This window comes from Scleropages formosus, chromosome 22 (assembly GCF_900964775.1).
Source record: "Scleropages formosus chromosome 22, fSclFor1.1, whole genome shotgun sequence".
In the NCBI taxonomy this organism is placed as follows: Eukaryota; Metazoa; Chordata; class Actinopteri; order Osteoglossiformes; family Osteoglossidae; genus Scleropages; species Scleropages formosus.
Genome location: NC_041827.1, coordinates 2,159,866 through 2,183,697, shown reverse-complemented (window position 1 = coordinate 2,183,697; position 23,832 = coordinate 2,159,866). Strand labels below are relative to the sequence as shown.

The 23,832-nt window shown below is 42.9% G+C and overlaps 1 protein-coding gene across 3 annotated transcripts in view; it reads right to left on the bottom strand.

Annotated features, from left to right (window-relative positions):
- The window catches only part of LOC108918496 (plexin-A2-like), a 135,289-nt gene that overhangs the window by 14,511 nt on the left and 96,946 nt on the right, over positions 1-23,832 (bottom strand). For all 3 annotated transcript variants that reach the window (XM_018725808.2, XM_018725811.2, XM_018725810.2), the window contains exons 13-22: positions 21,287-21,438; positions 19,829-19,946; positions 18,194-18,330; positions 16,802-16,969; positions 15,706-15,799; positions 11,601-11,840; positions 10,787-10,930; positions 10,092-10,326; positions 8,495-8,637; positions 6,961-7,229 (exon numbers count right to left, since the gene is read on the bottom strand). In XM_018725808.2, coding sequence (XP_018581324.2) covers positions 6,961-7,229; positions 8,495-8,637; positions 10,092-10,326; positions 10,787-10,930; positions 11,601-11,840; positions 15,706-15,799; positions 16,802-16,969; positions 18,194-18,330; positions 19,829-19,946; positions 21,287-21,438 — 1,700 coding nt within the window. The remainder of the gene's footprint in view (positions 1-6,960; positions 7,230-8,494; positions 8,638-10,091; positions 10,327-10,786; positions 10,931-11,600; positions 11,841-15,705; positions 15,800-16,801; positions 16,970-18,193; positions 18,331-19,828; positions 19,947-21,286; positions 21,439-23,832) is intronic.

The following is a 23,832-nucleotide window of genomic DNA, read 5'->3' as shown; positions in this document are numbered from 1 at the left end:
AAAAACAGATGCAGTCCACAAGTGTGACACTGCATTGGTTAAAAAAGCGTGTGCGTTCTGAGTTTGCAGTTTGGGAGACCTCTTCAGCCCCCCCGCCAGGCAATTATGCCAACAGATAGCAGGTTGGACCGCAGCGCCACTGAGGACTAGAGATCCTGCCATCTCCCCATCCCGCCCACCGCTCACCAGAGAACTGCATGTCTGCAATTTGTAAGTCTCTGTGGAGCAGGTAGGGGGAACAGCCCCTCCCAGCACAGCTGAAACCTCAGCCCAGAGCATTTCACACCTGAGAGATCTGTGTGTATAAAAAAAAAAAAAAAAAAAAATGTAGGTTGGAACTGAAGCACACTGCACTCACACCTAAACGGTACCCATCCGTACTCTTAACTACATTAACCCCTCCCCCTCTAAAAAATCACTAATCAGTTTTTATTTACCAATAAAACTGGTGGTAAAGAGACTGGCTCTATAGTCCAAAGGACACGGGTTTGAGTCACATTAAGAAAACTGTTGTTGGACTCTTAAGTTTTAATGCTTGATGGATTTCAAGCTGTTATACAGTGCTGCTTGAAAGTGTGTGAACCCTGTAGGGATGGTGATTATTCTAGTGGAAAATTTTAAAATAAATATAAATGTATGAAATACATTAAATGTAAATAAAATTAAAATCTTTAACTTATAAAATGAATAAATGACTGATTTACACCCCTGATTCTACTTACCTACCCGGTGTAACTACTGCAACTTGGGCTTCATTTATTTTTACACCTGCACTACTTGTGTGTTTCTGCTACAGACATGATTTCCTCAAAAGTAACATATGGAATTGGTCATTATACACCTACTATGTCACATAAGTCTGCTTTCTCATTAAATAACCATTTTGTGGTAAAACTTGGGGACACAGGGCTTCATACACATTGAAGCAGCACTATATGCAAATTGCTTAAGATAAAAGCATATGCAAAATGTTTAATGTACATTTGCATTTACATTTATTCATTTAGCTTGAAATTTTTCTCGGAAGCAACTTACAATAATTTACCTATTTATAAAGCTGGGTATTGTTTTAAATAAAAAATTTGATTCCATGAGTCGTGATGACAACATTTTGCATGGAAAATGTTGGTAGTTTCACAATTACACTTTTAGGCGGTTCCCTACTGACGTTTGTGGGGAAAAATTTAGACTCTTCTGTGACACTTGATATTGGTTTCTGACACTTAACGATGAAACACAGGCCCCTGAGAGCTTTTCGCACTAATGAGCAATGTGGTTGGGGGAGGGAGGCACGATGGGAGGGGGTAATGCAAGCCTCCATCACAACAGCAGGGCCTCAAGTTGAGGTGACACCTGACTGGTTATTTGGGCATCAACGTAGGACGGCCTTCAACGATCCCTGCTCTCCTTTGCCACTGCCGGAGGACGAGCGATGCTGACAGCTGGAAATGAACAGCTGCGTCTACCATCCCCTGGCCTGTCAACAATTCGTAACTGAAATCTTCATCTGTGCTGCACCGTAGCGTCTTCAAAGTGAATGCATCGCTTGTGACTGGCGGGATCTCGGCACTGGGAAGGTCTTCCCTCTATTTCAATTTCCCTTCTGCACAGAGGAGCTGAAAGGACTCCTTCTCATTATGTGCCGCTCGCTGAACAAATGCGTGATAAGTTAACTGCAGCCATTAAGCCACTTTATAATGTTGGTTCTCCTTAATTCCACGGCTCAAAAAGCCTCTGGCTTTGTTTCCCTTTCTTTTCCATCCCTCCCTCCTTTTCTGGTGCTCACTTTTAATTACGCTTCTTTCACAAACAGCAGAAGTGGTTTCATTATCACAGAGCCCATTGAGAATGGTTTCTTGTAGCTCATAAATAAGTTAAATACACTGTAGCTTGATTAGAAGGAGCTGGATCAGTGTGCAAAAGGGGAGGTCAAGAGAGATATCCCAAATGTTTGAGCATTTCCTCAGCCCATACCAATGAGACACTTCCAATCTGTGCTATGGAAATGAAGGCCCGGTGTGCTGCAAATTTCCTTTTTGAGCATCTCAGTGAAAGTTACGGAAGAAACCAGACATCGTTCACAATGTCAACGGTTCACATTCTGTGGTGCCACAGCAAACAGTGGATCTCCAGCGCAATCGCAGCAATAAGGGGATTTTATCTCAAGAAGAGATGAGCGTTTATGTTGACACCAAAGGTGCTGATCTTGACTGAACACAAGCCTTGTGACCAGGAGACTAAATGAGTCTGCGGTACGCAATGACCCACAAAGCCAGCAGGCTGGAAGTCTTCAAGCCGTCATATTTAAGCCCTTGAAATGGGCAAAACACAGAGATCTTTGTAAACTTTGTCCAAAATGAAATTTAAATTACAACATGGCTTTGTATGGATATGCAAGACTTTGTCTGGGGCACCTAATACCTAGCAGTGCTGAATTACAAAAGCTTTTAAATGAAAAATTTCAGTAACCACTGCATACGAATTCAATAGGGGGGTGCGGTGGTGCAGTGGGTTGGACCGCAGTCCTGCTTTCCGGTGGGTCTGGGGTTCGAGTCCTGCTTGGGGTGCCTTGCGATGGACTGGCGTCCCGTCCTGGGTGTGTCCCCTCCCCCTCCGGCCTTACGCCCTGTGTTACCGGGTAGGCTCCGGTTCCCCGTGACCCCATATGGGACAAGCGGTTCTGAAAATGTGTGTGTGTATGCATACGAATTCCATAGATTGGTCACAGTCCTCCCCCGCCCTCCTTCGCCCCTACACAAGCCACATGGGTCACAGCACAAGATGTGGATGTGGTGTGAACACACCTCAGACCTCATTCTTCTCTTCACCATCCTGGTTTACATGGTCACGCCAGAAACTTCCATAAATCAAGTAAAAATCCCGATAAGTTATAAAGCACTGTAATATCTCAGTTTTTTTTTTTTTTTAATTTTCAGCAATACTAGAATTCTTATCTGAGCCTTTCTCAGCTCTCCAGGGGGTCAGTAAGGATTCAAGTTTATGAACACAGAGAATCGGTTAATGTTCTCCATGTATATAGCACATTTCTGTTTTGTATGACTATGTCCTTAATTTTCTTTGATTTTGATGCATTTCCAAAACTATTTCCACAGTTTTTCATTTTTTTGCTCTTTCACTTTATAAACACTGAAATTTATGTGTCCTCTAAATTCAGCTGCACATCACATGGAACAAATTCAGATCACACCCCTGTTGTAATACACAGCCAAAGAGGGATTCATGCATTCTAACCATTTTGAAATTCACGCACTCGCTTTTATTAACCACTTGTCCTTGAGCCTCTCCTGGAATTATCGAGCACTAGACTAGGAGGGCTATACCCTGGACCGCTTATCGCAGTATTTTGAAATAGTTTCCTCAAAATCCAACAAGAAGCCAATTCCAGCACATGCTACCTATTTGAGAAAATCTGTTTTTATCAGACAAACGCAGAATCATCTCTGGCCAGAGAGCAATCATCCGTGGAATATTCAATTCATCATATATGGGACATCCAGTTCTACCAGTCCATCATCCTTGGCTGTACTTCCTTCTCTCAACACACTGAAGCCATAACCTGATGCTGCAGATTCATCTCGGATAACATCTGCAGGATCTGTATATATCTCATAACATACACTGCACAGCTGTCTGGTCTGGTTTTCCTGCCATCAAGCCTGTCCAGCTCATCAAGAATGCTGCAGCATGGTTGTGTTTGACATCCCAAAGCGTTCTTGTGTATTGCCCCTCCTTTATTCTTTCACTTGGCTTACGTAGCTGCCTGTGTCAAGTTCAAGCCTCAGTCTACAGTATAAGACCTACAAGACCTGATGACTCTCTACCCAAGCAAGAGTACTACTGTTACACTTCTCCACCTCTGGCCGCTTGGTGGTTTTTGTTTTGATTTAGCGGCTTGAGCCCCTCTTTCTCTCAGAACTGCTGAACCCATTTCAATAGGGGGCAAGGATTTCAACATTCAAGAAGGTTTGCATCTCTTTCAGACCCATTTCTCTCCTGACCTCTTATTGCACATGGATGGATGGATTGATTAATGGAAGTGCCATCAAGTTCGACTCATAATGCTGTTTTTTGTGACTCTTGTGAGGTTTTTATGGAAAGGGAGGAATAGAAGTGGTTTGCCAGTTCCATTCATTGTTGGGAGGTGGAAACACCAAGATAAAAAAATGCACCCTCTGCACATCCTCAGTTAGACTTGAACCCAACATCCCAGCAGCTGCAAGGCACTGGCTTTTAGCTGGTGTGACATCATGTAACTGCTCTGGAAGCCTCCATTAAATCATGTTACTATAACCTTTATATTTCCTATCAATTCTAGAGGCAGCTACTTATGCAATAAGTGGTGACAAAGGCAGTAGTATTGGACAAACTTGCTGTGCTTTGACAGTTGTGTGTCTTCATCTATAAAGTCATGAAATGCATGTTTGTTTACTCTCAGTTACATGTCCCTTTGGCGAAAAGCATCTGCTTTATGAATAATTGTAAATGTAAATGTATGGTGCTTGAATACAAGTAAAAGAAATGGATGCAGTGAGTTTCTCAGTACTTCCCCAGGTGTGAGACTGCACCATGAGCAATAATTCATATCCTTCCACTGCAGCGCTCCCTTCCACAGCTTCCTTAACACATGGCCCAGCCTGAAATTATTTGTCTGGTTTATTTTCACGTAGATGGTTCAGCTCTTTCAATAAGTAGAATAGCCAGCTGTTATTCAACCAAAAATAAACTGCAAAGTCTATCTGCTAATGACAAGTTCCTCTATTTTCAGCATTCACGAACATCCCTCATGCATGTCCCCTAACAAAAGTGACAACACCGCTAATTAATAAATGTCCCTCATCTCTCAAAAGAAAGTGTCTTTGCCTCAGTGCAGTAGCAGGGATCGGGTCAGCTGGGGAAAACACACGGAAACAATTACTGCTCATTTATTTCAGCTCACTTCCTTAGCCTCTGGATCTGTCGATTTTTTTTCCATCCAGTGTGCTGGCAGATAAAAGAGAAAGATTCTCAGCAGCTTTTCACAGGTTCTGGTGGAATATGCAGCATTAAGGACAAGAGAATAGGGTGCAAAGCATTGATGTGACCTTTCACTTAAAGGTGATAGTAAAATAAATGTGAGAAAGTCTAAGTGGTCTGGGTCCACATGCATGTCTCTTTCCTATTGCATAAACCTATTAGTGATGCAACGTCTGCTGTGGAAACAAAACTGGGAGTTTCAGCCTACATGCCTATACAGACGGTCCCTGACCTATGATGAGGTTATGTTCCGGTAAATCCATCGTAATTTGAAAATATTGTAAGTCAAAAATGCATTTAATACACCTAACCTACCGAACATCATCGCTTCTTATCCTTTAAGATGGTCAAGATTGTTGATTGCAAAAGTCCAAGTTCATGTGCGATGACCATTATGGCTTTGGCGCCTTCATGCTGGGCAATTATCTTGAGTATCTCCTCAAGAGTAACTGTCTTCCTCTTATTCTTCTCACCAGTAACACAGATGAGAGTTTTGTGGACATGATGGATACACGAAAGACAACGTAGATACGGGGGGGAGGTATCCAAAAAATTGCTGGCAACACAGAACACCGTATATTATCAGTTGTATACACTAGCGACCACATGGCAGACAGAGATTCGGATTGCTGCCGCTGCCCAGCATCACAAAAGAGTATTGTACCTCATATCATTTGCCCAGGAAAAAATCTAAATTGAAAATTGGAAGTACAGTTTCTACTGATCGCATATTGCTATCGCACCATCGTAAAGTCGAAAAATCATAAGTCGGACCATCGCAACTTGGGGACCGTCTGTACACCTTCCCCAAAAACATATACATATGATATACAGCCCACTCCTCCCTCCTGCACCTTTTGATATATGACTTATGCCGTTGCACTCAGCAATAGTGTTACTTTGAGGCACATTGTCAAACCTCAACAAAAGCAGCCCATCAGAGATAAGTACAACTGAGTTCCATTGACCTCCAGCTTTCCCCTTACCTCCCATTAGCGAACAAGCTTTGGGATGTAACTAGTTCCTCTTGTTAAATATTCAGCATTGCACCCTTCCTCAGCCCAAGGTAAACCCTTCTCAGGGACTAAAGCAAGGGCAAAAGGAAAACTGACTCACTGTTGACTGTTTTACAAGCTGAAACACAAGTGAGGTTGTAAATTTGTTCCAAAATTCTGCACTCTGCCTTGGATTCTTGTTCCTCATCTCCATATTGCTGCTCCAAAGCAAGTAAGAACTGGCTGTGCCGGCACATTTACATTTACATTTATTCATTTAGCAGACACTTTTCTCCAACGCGACGTACATAGAAAATACAATGGGTTCATTACATTAGCAGAAGGAGAGACTTAGATGGAGACGTGTGATTCTTAAGTACAGTTAGTTTGTTACTTTCCACCATATGAACCAATGTTCATCACACGAGTAGCTGCATAAAACTTTATGAGAATATTCATTATTCCTGATCGCCTTCCTAGTATTTTTTTTTCCCACATGGAAATAAATTTGTTCAGTAAAGATATGACAATGTAAAATGTGTGCCTGGTAACTAAGTAACTGCCCTTATTTATTACGAATTAGATGAAGATCAGGTTACATCTAAATATAACCATTCAAGTAGAAATCCAGGAAATTCGAAACGGCTGAAAAACCTTTACTCAACTGTATGTACATATACCTTATCCTGGGTAGCTGTGCCTGTGTCTTAGATCAGGTTCTACACAAATTCTCAATGCCTTCCTTAAAACACAAATCTTTTCCTCGCTCTGGTCTTTTGCAGTCTGTCTGCTGTGCATACATCCTTTAAGCCCCATCTTAATATGTACTGTGCAGAGACCCACTAGTAAGACAGATATACTTTCTATCATTGTTCTTAGAGCCTCTCCCCTCTCCTCCTCTATTAGGTGGCCCAGTGAGCAACAGTCGTACCTACGCAGCAGCAGCTTGGGATGGTTCTTGCTCTCCAAGTTTTTCTCAATGAGGTCGGAGAGAAGCTGCTTGAGCACATCAGTGGCATACTCCAGCCGGCCCTGCAGCGCAGTCATGACGAGGGAGGCGACGTTGCCACGGTCGCGCATGGAGAAGGAGCGCTGCAGCTCCAGAGTACGGATGAATGTCAGCAGGAAGACCTTGTTGTTCACCAGCTGGGCAAACAGCTTCAAGGCTTTCTCCACATTCAGTTGTCCATTACCTGAGACCTGCAAACCCATATATGAGGCACAGACAGGGTTAGCTTACAGTGCCATGATCACCTCTTCTGACACTGAACCAAGTTTACGCAGTTGCTACAAAAGCCTGTACTGGAGTACCCTGATATTTGCCCTCCTGGTATCAGTGGTTTAGTTATAATGCCTTTTGAAAATTAGTACCCTTCTTTGTTATTTTTCCTGATCCCTCCAGCTATAACGCCTTTTTCTCCCAAACTGTCTCTGAAAAAATGTAAAAATTAGCCTCTAAGAACACATTTCCTTATGTTTTCTAACTCAAACTCATGAAAAAAAAGCTATAAAACACATCGTAGCAACGGCAACTGGAGAGGTAGCGCTCATAATGCAGCACTGTGTGTGTGTGTGTGTGTGTGTGTGTGTGTGTGTGTGTGTGTGTGTGTGTGTGTGTGTGTGTGTGTACTCTGAGTGCTGTTTTCGAACGATGCAAAGGTGCAACAAAGCTTGTGTTCTGACAGCACGGTCCTGGCAGGTTGTTACAAAATTTCTGGGCGACTGAAATAAATATAGCATAGTGTACCATTTCACTTTATCATTATGATTACTTTAATTAATTATTATTTCAAGTGTTGTATATCATTTTTAGAGACATTTGTCAAAGATAGCTGGGGTATTTTGGGATGTTCTGGGAAGTGACTATAGTTTTCCCCATAATGAATAATGGGAAATGGGCTCCTGCTATCAGCCTTCCCATTATTCACCGTTTTCAGGAATGGATTAAGGGCGGATAACGGGGTACGCCTGTCTTCTCCACAGTATTCAACTGCAAATCAGAACCAGGTACCAATCACTTCTACAAGCAAACTACATCTCCACAACATGTGAGGTTGACAAAATTCTGGACAAAGAGTCAACATGAAAATATAAAGCAAACAGAAACCCAGTATCTGTATCAAATAGGGCCATTTTAATACAGTTTATGCTTACATGTCTGTCCATGGTGTTAGGATGTGGTTAGGTGAGATGAGGTTGGGTTTACTGTGGCAGCATATGGCTGATTGCAGTGTGGCAGGGGAAGATGTGTGCGGTACGGGTAGTGAGTTTGAATACCCTTGGATGATTTATGGTTGGTTAAAAAGTTGTTGGCTGGGACGTGGCTGGGTGATGTATGGTTTGGTAAGATACATTGCTCTGGCTGTGGTAGGGTAAGGCAAGATTATGTAAAATGAGGACAGAACAAACCAGGTAGGGGAATTATGTTTAGGGTGATGTGAAAGAAAAAAATGTGAGGGTTTCACCTCAAGCTCCCTCAGCACCGGGTGGTCCTCAATGCCTGGGAAGAGGACTCGCATGGCATAGGTACGGTAATCTAGGTAGGGGATGCCAGCACGGTCCAGGTCACTGGTCAGTTCATTGATGTCTGTCTGTAGTTCAGCAAAGGCTGAGGAGAAGCAAAATATTAGAAGGTTATGGTCAAGATGGTACCAAGGAGGTTAAAGCTGCAAAACCAGCAGTGTGAATGGAGTTTCACAAATTTTTCATTAAAACTTTGCATTTTACAGATTTTTTTTGTTTTATCTTTTCCTCTCTCTCTTCACATTCAGACACACGTTTACAGGCATCCTCTTTTGTTAAAGCAGTCACTGTGTACATGATCACAGCCAGGTGAGAGTAGGTACTGACACTATACTCTGGGCCCAGTCACAATTCTCATGGCAACACCAGTCCCACTATGTCTTGGTAGATGCCTCCAAGATGAATGCCCTCATCTTAACAGGGGAAGTTGCCATGGAAACCAAGACCAGGATCTCGGGCCTGGGTGGCAGTGTCGAAGTGCCATGGATAGACTAGAAGAGGAGACCACTGATAGATACCATCTGATCTCCCAGCCTCTGATCTCATTTATTCCCTATCTGAAGGTCCTGCCCTGCCTGTATTAATTCACTGAAACGCTGCTGAAGTTAGGAGGCTCATAGCTCTCTCTCTGTGTGCGTGTATGTATGTGTGTGTGTGTGTGTGTGTGTGTGTGTGTGTGTGTATGCACGCACATATGTGGGAGTGAAGGCTGGAGTACTTTTGCTGGGATTTGTTTGGGTTAAATGAAGACCACTCTCTTTCAAACCTCGCACTCATAAAACCACCATCTCCCATCCTTGTGCACAAGAACATGTAATAATTAGGCAGAACTTACTCTATCTAAACAAATAGGTTATTATATTTGAGTTCCCTACTATCCTAAGGGGTTTGTGGGCTAAAACAGCAAAAACAAAGTAACCTGAAAACGAAGTAAATTACTGTTACAGACAGGTTTTCTGTTTTACCCAATTAAACTGTATGATTGTACATCACCATATAAAAACTTCATAATATCTGTAAGTAAATTCTATGTAAATAATTTCAAAGTACATTTCAAAATGATTGGTTTATATATATAAAAAAAAACTTCACAAGCCACTAGAAGTACCAATTTGCCATTCTGTGAATTGCTCTAAAATTGCATCATACAAAGGCATCAATATTTCATAAGGCTGTTATAATGACTGAAAGTGGGTAGTTAAGTTGGTTTGAAAAAGCCAGCTTACTATTCTTTATATGATTTCTTCTTTTTATTATTCCACCATGATTTTATTATTGCCTCTCCTCAGTTTTCACACTGGACTTATCAAAATCGACCAGTAGTTTCAGCTAGCTGGGGATTAGATTGCATTTCAAAAAACCTTTGACAAGCAAAACATTTTTTCATCTGAAAGTTAAAGTGCAAAAGAAAAAGAAATATTTCAAGCAGTGGCAGAAAGTTCATATTAATACCACCTCACTTGCATGCCTTCAAACTTTGTGTAAAGATTTCTAGCGCATTAATTTACTCTAGCTGTAAATGGTCCAAGCGTCACTGACCTTCCTTGCACTCCAGGGCCACACGGGACTCCAGGTTGTCCATCTGCATCTGCAGGCGTTTGAGAGTGAGGTCATTCTCGCGTGACTTGCGCTTGTAAGCGATGAGCACGAGGACAACGATGACTAGCAGCAGGCCGCCACCAGCCGCAATGCTCACGATGGCTGGCAGGGTGAGCAGGCTGTCCGATAAGATGTGCACTGCGCCAGGGGACACGTGCAGACCACCCACCTGGACCTGGACATACATGCAGAGGCAAGCACAACGAACATCATTAGAAAATATGCTTCAGTGGCAAAATTTCTACAAGGTATGAAATCTGGGCTGATTTAATTTGATGAAGCATATAGAGGAAATGACCAATATGTGACGGTATGGGAAAGATCTGTCTTCATTACAATCCACCTTCTGTTGATAACATCACATTTGCATATTTGCTTGCGTGGATTTCCTATTGATGCTGAATTAAACTCCATGCCGAAAACAACACAAGATATTGAGCTAAATGAGGGAAACTTACCACTAACATTAAAAAAGGAGGCAAATCGTCTGTTTTTTAGGGATCATTAGGTATTTAAGATTTGAAACCTTTACAGAGACACCCACACAAACACAAAACTGGAGACCTCTTATAGATAACATATAGAGCTGCAAAGGCACGTCCAAAAACCATACAGGAGCAGAGAGGTTGACCCACCAGGACTTTGTGCTGGCCAGTGAGGTTGGGCGGTTCGCACAACAGCTGGGTTTCAGAAACAGTAAGAGAGCAGGGTGTTTCTCCGATCAGCACTGTGTAGTTCAGTCTGGCCCCTCCTGACGCTGGGGGCACCAGGTTCCTACCCTGTTGTGGAGGGTAAGGGGTAGACCCAGACTTATGATCAACCCACATCCACAAACTCAACAACACACACAATTTAGCCACTATTCAACACAAGGAATCTACTACTCGATTTCCTTGCAGACATGGAATCCATTCATAATGCCTACGATTTTATCATTTTCTGTCACTGGCTGATTTTAAGTTCTCTCTTTGGAAGTCAAATTACCCCATCTAAGGGTAGCAGGATGGAGTGTTTATCCTATGTCCCAGTCCTCAGATGGTTATTTTAAATCATTGTTTGAGTAGAAAATAACTTGGCTTTTGCAGTTATGAATCACTTGTTGTCATCAGCAGCTAACTCTGCTTGCAAAAGTCTGGTAATGCTACTTTTTCTCCACAAAGTACCTTTATTTAATCAATTGAGTTCTGCGACCCAATGACAACCTGCAGACCCTGTGGCTATTATAAGGGAATGATTGCAGTGGAGCTTTCATTAAAAAATTTGACTCCCAAGGCATAACAACATAAGTATTCCTGTGTGCTCTAACAGCAGTCTGCTCTTCAAAGATTCCCAGCAGTAAAAGGATATCTTTATTCTTCCCTTACACAGCTGCCATAACATGATTCCATCGGTGGTAATGTCAAAACAGCAGAAGCAGGACTGCGGGGAGTGTTTCGGAAGTACCCCCACCTTGAGGATGATAGGGGCTCCAGGCTTCTGCTCCAGCACCCCAGAAGAACTTAGAGGCTCAAAGTATGGGTTTGGGTAGTAGACAAAGCTTGTGCTATTGTAGACCAGCAGTGCTTGTACGTTGTTGAAGATGAAGCCAAACTCATCCACGTGCTTCACCACATCTGGGCCAGGAGGGTATTCAGCTGTCAGGGGTGGAGCAAAGCAGCTGATGGTTGTTGTGTTGAGTACCTTGCACACCTGGATATGGTAAGGAATGGTGGAAGAAAGACAGGAAGGCATATGAATTATAGACCAGATTTTAAGTATGTAACTGTGGCCAGTGGCCTGCAATGGAATTAGTAATCCAAATTGTAAAACCCTTCATTTCAAACAATGGTCCAGAAATGAGCTAATTTTCACCATCCAAAGAAAAGTTCAAAGAAAAAAATTGTGCGCTGTCTTTCTTAGAGTTGACAACTGTGGTTTTTCTACTCAAAATGTCTGAATATCAAAAAGACCAAGAATGACATAACTCGAATGTGCTCCCTTCCCTCATTTGCGGACGGAGACCCAATAGACAGAGAATGAAAAACAATCACGTAAGTAACAAAAGCGGAGCTACTCTGTCCCTGATGTGAACGGAGGCGAGGCACGTCAACAGAAATGACCTGCTTTTCAAATGACAGTATTTGTGAATAGGAGCTTATTTTTTCCTGCTGGTGATCCAGGGGGACCCGTGCGGACAATGAGCAGATTAGGTGGTTGGCTCTGTCGCATTCGTGCCTCTTGGGGTCTGTGAGGACGAATGGAATTAGAACGAAAATAACTTCAAATAACTTCAAAGCTTCGGAGGACTCTTGTTCCTCTGTGCGCTGGCTGCCACGGCCTGCAACGCAGCCCTATCAAGCCGAACAGAACAGGGGTTCGGTGACCATGATCCTGCAACCACCGGTCACCAGTAACTCCTTAGCACCCTGACCCCCAATGACTGTGGATTCAGTCAAATGTCCTGCTTTCTGGGAACACTCAACGGTAGTTAAAGGAGAACCACAACCTTCCAAAAGAGCACAATGGTAAACCCAAGCCTTGAATTTTGGTCACATTAGATACACAGTATGATTATCTGTAGCTTTTCTTTAAAGTTACTGATAATGACTGGGTAATTTTCACCCTAAGCAATTTTAAGGTAAGTACCTTGCTCAAGGGTACAACAGCAGAAAGTAGGATTTAAACCTAAGTCCTCCAAACCTAAAGATAGTAGCCCAACCACTACACTGCCTGCTGCCTCAGTGGGCGGGGGGAGGGGGGACTCAAGATTTAGCAGGATAACTACATGATCTGAGCTACTTCATGATTTATTCACAGCACAAAACCACATGGAAAAAAAAGAGCTGCATTGTGAACATTAAGTATAATCCATCATTGGCTTTAATTGGGATGACTCAAGAGGGAAACACAACAATTCCTTTTTAGAGACAAACATTTATTTTGCTCCTTCGATTCTCTGCAATATCGTCTTCTTAAAGTGACCTCTCATTTTTCCATGCGCAGATGAGCCTATTATCTACTTCTTTGCCTGGATCTCTAGGGGAATGATGTAGGGATGAGGGCTGTTTTCCCATCGGCACTGAGCATCGTCTGCAGTGATGCTGAGCTCTTCAGTAGCGAGGGCCTGCAGGACAACTCGCCATTTAACAGCTGTTATGCAGAGACCAACTGCCAAACTGAGCTACGTGAACAAGTAAGCCTTTGACATCACATTATGTAACTGCTTAACAGAAGCTTTTATTTTTCAGTTTGAAGCATTTTTAGTGGTTAAAACTTGCTTGGTTTTTACTGCTGTGTACTTCACAGAAGCATTCAAGTAATATATGTCATGATGCTAGAGCAGGGCTACAGAGACTTGAAGAAGCTACTTGGAGGTCACAATACATTTACATAAGCCAATATGCCACCTGCTGGCTACATTATGAAGTTACTGAGACTATCACCTTTTTTGCTGTCAAAGCCAGAGATGTGTATTTAGGCTCAATTCTGGCACAGGAATGAATGAGACAGGAGACCTGACTGACTTCATTAAGGGACTGTTTGTAAGACAGGACTGAATAGCGTAGGGCTGGGGCACGTGGCCAGGGTACCAGCCATCCCAGCCTGCGGCTTTTTGCGTCAACCCCTCTTTATTTATTCATTTATACAGAGCTTACTGGAGCGGAGGGAGTCCTTTGGGTGGTGAGCGTAGTAACTCATGGAACTGGATTAATTAAGATAACATGCCCCTTTCTGTATTTGTACCTATTCAAGTGTCCAATAATACAAAAGCAAAAAAAAAAAGAAAAAAGAAAAAAAAAAAAACACAAGTGAGAGGCAGAATGTTTTCTAAAAGAGACAGGTGATTGTTGTTAGATTCACAAATCACTGCATGTCATACTCTACAGCAGCCTATGGCTAACATGGTATGCAATATGCTAGCAATTGAGCACCATGTTTTTTTTTTTAATACTGGCAATTTATATTAAAAGAAAAAAAAACCTTTCAAAGCTAGAACACTGAATTATGTTCTTAGCAGCTCTGGAGCCAACACACATTAGTATTGGGCCTGCTGCCCAGCGCAGTAGGAGGAGAATGGACAGATTGAGAGACGAGTTCAAACACGATGCTACTACATAAATTACAAGACATTATTCAGTCCTTTAGCAGATGCTTCTATTCACAACGACTTAGAGAGCTTACAGCTGTACACTGTTATACCGCTAAAAGTGTGGCAAAAATGATGGAGGTCTGTGCACTTGGCGGCACTGCAGCCACAGGTCCCATTTTTGAACTGCCATGATGTCAGTTTCCTTTTAATAGACCTGTAAATGAGCAATTAAAACCCAGAAAGGGGGTTACTGAAACATAACCAACGCACAAAACGTGGTTTATCTGGTAACCGTGTTGGGAATTTGTAAGTGCTCCCCTGGGGAACGCCTTGTTGACGTAACAGCGACAGCACGTTTTGCATCAAGCGCTCAGCCCCCAAAGCCGAACCGCGGAGGGTACGATGCACAATGCAGCATTCACGTAAAAAGATGCTTTGAGTCTGCGATGCAAGGTGGGGGATGGCTCTTCTCCTGCTGTTTTCTGGGGGATAAAGCAAAATGAGCTTTCCCATTGTTACTGGGATTAAGATTATTGTTTTTCACTGCAGCATGGTGATAAGCAGCAAGCGTTTAACAAAGGAAAGCGACTTAGATCCTGCACGGGTTTTTGTGATTAAAGTCTGGGGGGGGGGGGGGGGGGTGAAGCGATCGAGGGGAGGGAAGGGAAGGCAGTTTAGAGGCCCTAGTGATGAGTACAGTGTTGACAGAGCGGGGCAATGACTCGTCGCGAGCTGGGCTTCCAGCAGGGAGAACGATGGTGTTTGTTATCGTAACCCTGCACTGGCACAGAACCACAGGGCTTTTTCTGGGCTGAGCGAAGAAGCGCAGACTCTCTTTGCTGAGGCTCCAGTGGGGCTGTGTTTCAGACCAGCTAACAGTGTGTTTGGTTTTGAATTTGGTTCCTCACACTCGTCGTAGCCTCGAGAGTTTAACTAATTGAATGTATCTGACAGCGCTGCTAAGTCAAGCAGACATCCTGCGACAGTATGAAAATCACTGTTCTTTGGAAGGAAAAAAAAAAACAAGAACTATTGTTTTTTTCTAAAATTTTTTAATCTGAATTGATTTTCCTCCTGTTATTTTTTTTTATGATTTAACAAAATAACAAATACACACACACACACACACACACACACACACACACACACACACACATTTTCAGAACCGCTTGTCCCATACAGGGTCACGGGGGAACCGGAGCCCACCCGACAACACAGGGCGTAAGGCTGGAGGGGGAGGGGACACACCCAGGATGGGATGCCAGTCTGTTGCAAGGCACCCCAAGCGGGACTTGAACCCCAGACCCACCGGAGAGCAGGACTGTGGTCCAACCCACTGCGCCACCACACCCCCCTGCAATAACAAATCACTCAAAGTAATTTTGTTCAGTCATTTAAAAACAAAAAAGAGAAAAATTTGCCAATTTTGCTATATGAAAGATTATCTGACTTTCACAAAGGGAAGGGAGAGCTTGCAGTACTCACGTTGACAGACTCACGGCCAGCATACTTGACCCTCATCCGTGGCTCCTGCACCACGTCCAGGTTAGTCCCTATCACGGTCAGTGGGGTGTGTCCGCTGAGAAATAGAGTACAGGGTGAGGATAGGGGCTTGGGCATTATTGAAGGGCAGCTTTCTGAATTGCAGTTGTCTGTTCAAGAAACTTTTCAAAGGATTTGTCCTTCAAAAAACTCTTTGTGACACATTCTGGAGTAGGCAAAACAATGTAATTCCAGTCCGTATGCCCAACTGCCACCTATCCCAAGAGTTCCATGACTTTCAACACCACTATCTCCTTACTGCTTACTGTAGTGTGGCTGCAGTCAAATTGGCACTGACTCTTAGCAAATTCCTATCATTCATGTCATTATGAGAACATGGTTGTGATGAAACATTTCAAGATAATTTCTGAATGATCACACTCACACACACACATTTTCAGAACTGCTTGTCCCATACAGGGTCACGGGGAACCGGAGCCTACCCGGCAACACAGGGCGTAAGGCCGGAGGGGGAGGGGACACACCCAGGACAGGACACCAGTCCGTCTCAAGGCACCCCAAGCGGGACTCGAACCCCAGACCCACCGGAGAGCAGGACCCGGTCCAACCCACTGCGCCACTGCGCCACCGCGCCCCCCTGAATGATCACCTGATATTAAAACTGAAGTGGACAATGTCATCAAGTTGATGCAGCAGGTGTGCTTGTCATTTGCGAGAAGCAGAGCAGGAAACAATGGAAAACAACAGTTAAACTATTCCTGTCCAGGGAATAAGGGTTAACTGGGAAAGTCAGTAAAACACAGTTTCACAACATCAGGAATGGTTAATTCACAGCTTCAAAGGCAGTCCAGAAGGCTGTAAGCTTTGCATACACAAGTATGTCTATGACCAGTTTTGCTGGTTATGAGAATCTGTCTCTATCACTTTTTGCTCTATTAAATGAGATGGTTTTACTCCTGTACTCATATCACATCACCGAATTCCATTTTACCTGAACCAGTCATTGACCGGTTTTGTTGGTGAAGAGGGGACACTCTTGCCTCTCCTTCAATATGAGCACGATGGGAAGCGGCCTCACCTGGCAATGCTCCAGTCGGGCTCCACACGCTGCACAGTGGGGTCCTCAATGTACTCAAAAGTCAGGCTCCCCTGCGCCCAGGCTCGGTCCACACTGACGCGGATCGGTGCTGTGCCCACACCCGTCAGTGAGGGGGCAGAATAGCACACAATCTCTGTTGCTGTCCTCCTGCAGAGTGGGGGAGGATGAGAACGAAAGTAGGATGCTGCACAAATGCCCACAACAGCATGCTCGACCCATCGCCATCGCTTTCTTTTCATTTCCCAGAAACCCACACTGTGTCCCTTGCTGAAATCACGGTCTAAACAGTATAATTAAATGCTGCAATTACCCAATATCTCATTAACCTCATAGAATCGCGGTCATCTTTAAACAGAACTTTGTGGGAGGAGGGTTGGAGGGGAGCCAGTTCTCCGAGGAACAGACCACTCCCCTGGCTCCTTCCCAAGGAGCAGCAAGGGCACCTTCTGGCTCATTAGCCGGGTGTTACAGCCAGTCAGCAACATAGCCCTTCTATTTTTATCAGTGAGGACAAATAAACTGCAGAAGGAACCCATGATTCATGAGGTTCTCCATTCAGTGCTGCACTGTTGACATCGTGAATCTAGACTACGCTGAATGCATTTCAAGATGTTCGGTTATGTCAAAATGTTTAGCTTGTCTCCTTAGGGGTGTCCCCAATAAGAATTTCTAAATTATCATTTAGAAAGTTACCTCCATTAGTCACATTTGGGGGGAAAAAAAGGACAATCCCAACCTATGATGTTAGAGTCTCTTACATCTCTTGCTCATTCTGCATTTCATTCATTGCCCTGTGTTAAATATCACATCACAGCACAAGATCAAACACTAACACTGCGTTAGACATGAGTCCAAGGAAAAACATTGCTTTCCGTGATGTGAGAACCTGTTAAAGTGCATGTAGGATGATGGTTCTGAAGCCCATTCATTTTCGTGCTCTCTGCAGACATGGACTAAGCATGACATGAAGGTGAATCTGCTGTTTGTAGAGGACAAACCTACAGGGGTTTCCTCCAATTATTTTGTGAAAACTAGTATTCCCTCTGCCTTTGGCATTTTGAAGTACTTTACACTATAGCAATGGTTGTCTTCCTCATGGCAATAATGTGTGTGTGTGTGTGTGTGTGTGTGTGTGTGTGTGTATAAGCACAAAGTGGCACAGAGGATGAGGAATTAAACCCAGCTGATTTAGGTCCCAGGGGACACTTCTTGTGGGCTCTTCAAATTAAATTACTGACTTAATCTATCCAGCTGAGGTTAAATATATGGGTTTGGGTTGGGTTTGTATGTATGGGTTAAAGTGTAGAAGTTTAATAAAACTGCAGTCTATCATTTTGTATTACTACATATTGATAACAGTGAGCTGCTCACCTGTAGAACTCGCAGGTCTGGTTACCAAACAGAACTTCCACACTGCTCCCAGCTCCCAGGTTCTCCCCAACAATGGTCACCTTGGTGCCTCCCGACTCAGGTCCTCGGGTGGGCGATAAGCCAAGCACTGAAGGCATCTGGAAAGCCAGAATAATTCTATATTCTCATATATCCATTCAGATACATATACAGACTTTCATTACACTACTCATCAATCTGCAGATAGAACATTATAGAAGACTTCGGGATTGCCTCTTGATGTTTGAAAAGTCTCAGCAAATGTTGGAAGCGTGACGCTGTAAAGGGACGTGTTCATATGTGTGTTTTAGATTTGCACTGGTGGTGTGCGCCTTCTGCTTTGCAGAATCTTTAGACGCCCAAGAGACGATTCTCTAAATAACTGATGTTCAGGAGAACCACATCTGACACTTGAAACGAGGAAGGAGACAGATGGATCAACATCTCAACAGATGGCAGTTGGAACACTGAGAAACATCTATAACGTAGAAACTCAGTGCAGCTTTCATTAAATTAGTTTCTTATTAAATTCGGACTACATTTTATGTTTGAGGATCTGTAGGAGGAGCTCTAATTAATCTTTGTTCTGGGCAATAAGATAGCAAATGTATCTAGATTGCATCTTGGTCAAATTATGAGCTGTTGACTTTGGTACATGGCCGACTTGTAGTGACTGCAGTGAACTTTGCAGACCAAGGCCTTCGGAAAGTTGTGAAGAAGTTTAAATTGCCTCTAGAAAAACACAGCAACTCCTTGCTTCGAAGAAATGGCCAATTACGTTGTGATTGTGAGCCTGATTACCAGCTTGTCTCTGGCAAAGTTGAGAGCTTCTAGCAGTGCAGGGGCACCCAGGCTACAAAGTCACATGTTCAGTTGTGAGAACAGATCTGGCTGCTGTTCTTTATGCTTCTCTGTACCCATTTAAAAAGGACAGCAGTCTAGCGGAAATGAAATAAGTGGCCGACGAAGAACCATGGGACCTGGAAACGTGCAAGCAGATCTTTGAGGTATTTGGACATGTGTATTTGTCAAATCCTGAATTGCTCCACATCACTACTATGTCCTTATCTAATATTCAGCATAAAATTTTTTCAAAAATTCATGTAGTTGGTACAGAACAAGCCCTCAATCATATTAGCCCTAAAGGAGTTAACAGCTTAATGACATTACAACTTCGTCCACACTGTTGCAATGAATTATTGTGGTGCTAATAAAAGCGATCACAAGCAGTAAAGATTTAACGTCTCAGCACTGTGCTGCTGAACGAATGGGGGAATGGCCTTTGAAACATTTTTATAGTGCTGTCATTAGAAATCTTGTAGCCCGTGTGCCTTAAACACAAGGTACATTCCCCAGATAACTGAAACACTGTCAGAACAGACCTAAGAAGCCCATAGGTACAACTTTGTACAAAGAATATCTTCAGAAGTCCTGTGTTTTCTTTTTTGGAAAAATGCAATAGCAAGGTCAAAATAGAGAACTGGTCCTAGAAAGCACTACAAAGTGTCTATTTGCTGGATTTACTAACTCAGTCATAAGGAGTCAATGCTTGCGTGGCCTTGATATTCAGCCCTAGAGTTAAAGTAAAGAAAGCGAATTTCAGAAAACAGGTTGTACCACAAAGGAATAGAGCTGGGAAGAACGGGCACGAAGCTCTGGTCTACACTCTCCAACACACAACTGGACCGGTCCGGGCAAGCTCTCCATGGCTGCGGCATCCATCTCACACACAATCCTGTCAGAACACACGTGCAGAATATATGATCAAATACAGGAATGCAATCGCTCTCATTAGGCGAGGGCAATGTTCCAGCAATGGGGGACAGCGGTCCAACATATTGGGGACAGCTGGTGACAAAGTGATTAGAGTTATTGCCTTTGGACCCAAAGGTTTCAATACCACCTCCAGCTATAGTACCCTTGAGCAAGCTACTTGCTCCATTAAAATGAGCCACCTGTATAGTTGGGTAAATAATTGTAAGTTGCTTTGGAGTAAAGCATCAGCTAAATGAATATCTTTTATGTACTATGCTGAATTACTTTTTTTGTGGAGAATTAGAGCAGGGCTGTAGGATTGAATCCAACCAAGAGATGAATTTGTGACTTTAAATGAAAGTTTGAACAAATGTGGCCTGACATCATCAGCCTGATTGAATGAGTTACTGCCAGTGGATTGATGGATGGAATTTCGAGCCCCAGAGTACTGCAGTTCATCATGAACACTGATGATCACCTCCTCAGTCACCAATCACTGTCATCATAATCAACATGGAACAAGGTCAAGACTTCCTGTGGAAGAACAGAACTTGCAGCTAAACAAGGCATCATTTACCTGAGCAACAAGCAATCCTTTTCAGAAGCAACACACTGATGACCATTTAAGTGCTTTTTGCTGCCGAAACTGATTCACTGTTTACAACATTTTTTAAACAGACTGTAAGTGGAGGAGGGTCTTCATGCACCTAAACATGACAGGTCAAACAGAAAGTCTACTTAACACATCATGGATTTACCCACCTTTTACAGATGGAGGAGGTTCTCTGGGGCAAAGTACTGTATACTACTAATATTGGAATTTGGGTTTATTCATTTAGCTGACACTTTTCTCTAAGGTGACTTACAATGTCTAACTGTTTTATAATTATTTACCCATTTGTACTACTGGGTAATTTTACCAGTGCAATTTAGGGTAGGTACTTTACTCAGGGTAACAGCAGGAGGTGGCTTCCAACTCACAACCTTTAAGTCCTAATGGAGCAGCTCTAACCACTATGCTGCCTGCTGCCATAAAACTGCCTTTCGCATTTTTTCTGTGGTACGGTACTGTAGTTTGCTACAGTGACATCGAGCCTTCTTTCTATAGACATGTAATGAGAAAGAGATTGACGCTTATGGATTTCTTAGAGTATGAGGAAAAACAAACAATAGCTTAAATCACATTACAGGTTTTATTGCGATATGAGTAAAGATGACACAAGCTGTCCCAGGGGAACCAGTGTAATATCCACTTGCAGTACAAGCAAAACGCAAACACAGCACTCTGAGTTTATGGGGATGCTGCACCAGTGGACTCACTGCTCAGCAATGACGTATCCATCCTCCATTGGGGTGCAGGAGATCCCAGCCACCTCCACATTTCCAACGAGCTCCGAGAAGGAGAGGCCCAGATTCACGCCCCGGATTGTTACCCGTGTGCCTCCCTCGGGGGGGCCCGCCACAGGGACCACCTGCAGAGAAAGAGTCGGTGAGCCGAAAGCAGACAACTGTGGGAGGAAAACTAGAACTTGATCACTAACCAGAAATTGAATCTTTACATTGCTGTTCATTTCCCCTGTATCGATGTGTCCTCATCTGCTCTAACTTTTGAAACATACATTTACTGTGGATACATATTGTAAATACAACAGCTCTTTTACTACAGGTAACATACCACTGCTGGTTTCACCTGTTTTTTATTCAAAAAAGAATAAAGAATTAAAGATGATCTTTAGAAGTTTTTCAGAAGAGCAAATGGGTGACAGAATAATAAAAAGGAAAAATAAGTTTTCCAAAGTCATTTTAAGTAACTTTCTGTAATTTGAGAAAAGCAGCTAAAAACAAATGTGACACATATGGACTGAATTCTGATAACATACTGTATAAAAAAGGTATTTAAATATCCATGATTTCAAAAGTCATGCAGACCAGTTTATTGCAATTGATTTAATTGTAGAAAGCCTGCATGGAAATCGTTATTTATAGTTTCATTTCAACATTTCTAAAAATTTCAGACATGTACAGGAATTTTACAGAAATCCATACCTATTAAGAACTTTGAATCTTCTTAAAACTTTTTTGCCATAAGACCCATGATGGATAACACAGGCACATACCGTCATACTGTTCCAATGAAGAAATCTATATATTTTCATCTCTTGCATGAACTGTAAAATCCTGACAAAGTTGCACAGAGCCTGTTATATTCAATGTGTAAAAGCTGAACATAAAATACTGTTTTAATTAGGATTTTGAAAAACACATCAAAATTTGACTGCTTTTTTATAATTCATTTTCAATTCTAGCACACGGGGAATTTTCTTCTGTATTTGTTCAAACTTTAATTTTCATTCATCCTACTGGTTTATTTAATCATTTAAAGATTGGTATTGTACTGAGCAAAAAAGTGATAGATAAGAAATTCCAACATCACTAAGTTCTGCACTACAACTAGAGTGTCAAAAACCATCCTTTGACATAGTACAGAATTGAACATTTGAAAATTGTTGCAATATTTTTCCCCCCTCACGATGGACAGTTCTATTATCTTCGATATATTGATGCTTTTTGATAATGTATACCAAAGAGCATGGAATGATTAAAATAGTTCTTAAACTAGTTAGTCAAAAAACAAATACTTTGAAAATCCCAAGAGTCCTAAAAATCCGTACATGATGAAATATACATATTCTATGAGACAGAATACATTTCTGGATGCTCAAAACGTAAACAACAATAGACAAACAGCACAGCTGTCCTGTAAACAGAAGAGGCCTGCAAATGGCCCCTTTCCTTTGTTTACAGCCTCCATCATATATGATCTCTAATTGATTTGGCTGTTCCAACGCAGTTACCTGCCAATAAGGCACCTTTGCATCAGCTTTCAGAGCCCCTGCCGCCCTGACAAACAGAATGGAGAGAGGGCGAGGGGGAAGGAGTATGTTATCCAAAAGCTGAATAATATCTCCTCAAGGCACATTGTGTTTTGTTCTTTTGGATTTATATACCTGCTTTCCATTGAGCATGTTTATCATGCAAATAAGCAAAGCGACTGGAATTGACTGTGTGCTGAACCCACCCGGAGTGACAGAGGGGGCACAAAAGACCACCAGAAAACAGAAGGGGGGTAATAAGGAAAGAAAATGAGGAGGTAGAAAAACGGGAAAGGATAGGGGGGATACGGATGAGAAAGAGCAAAAATGAGGAGCAGAGCAGATGGAAGAGGGTGATGGAGAGAAAATGACAGCGCGAGGGTGAAAGAAAGACAGACTCAGAATGAACCTTCCTTGTGCTGAGCCCCCATCTGTGAACACAAATGGACTCGATGAGAGAACAATCACGATCAGATGGTTTGGTCCTCTGTAGCCTCTTGTCGCTGTGGTCGCATGAAAACGCATCCCTTGCAGTAGAATGGAGGGGAAAAACTGAGAAAACCTCACCACTGTGGTTGACCTCTGTGGTGGCCGACTACAGTAAAATCTAACAAGCGGCCATCTTAATTCTTACAGCTGCCCACTCACTAATACGGTGCAATATGGCAGCCCAACTTGACTGCAGTTCCAAGTGGCAAGTTGCCTCCCACAATATAACACCTCGAGCGATTCGTGGTTGGGCTCCTTCCAGCAACTTGCATGGATGCCGGACACAAACTGCCGCGCACAGTCTGCAGGCCATTGCTGAGCCCATATGCGATGGTTTCACAGGGCTGGTGAGGGATGGGGGAGGGGCAGCGGCCAGTTGATGCAGGACAGGACAGCTTCTGGAAGGATTTGAACACGTGTAACGTAGGACTTTGGACGAACTACTCTCTGCACAAAACAAGAATTTCACGTTGTGGCCTCAGGGTTAACACATGTTCCTCTCTC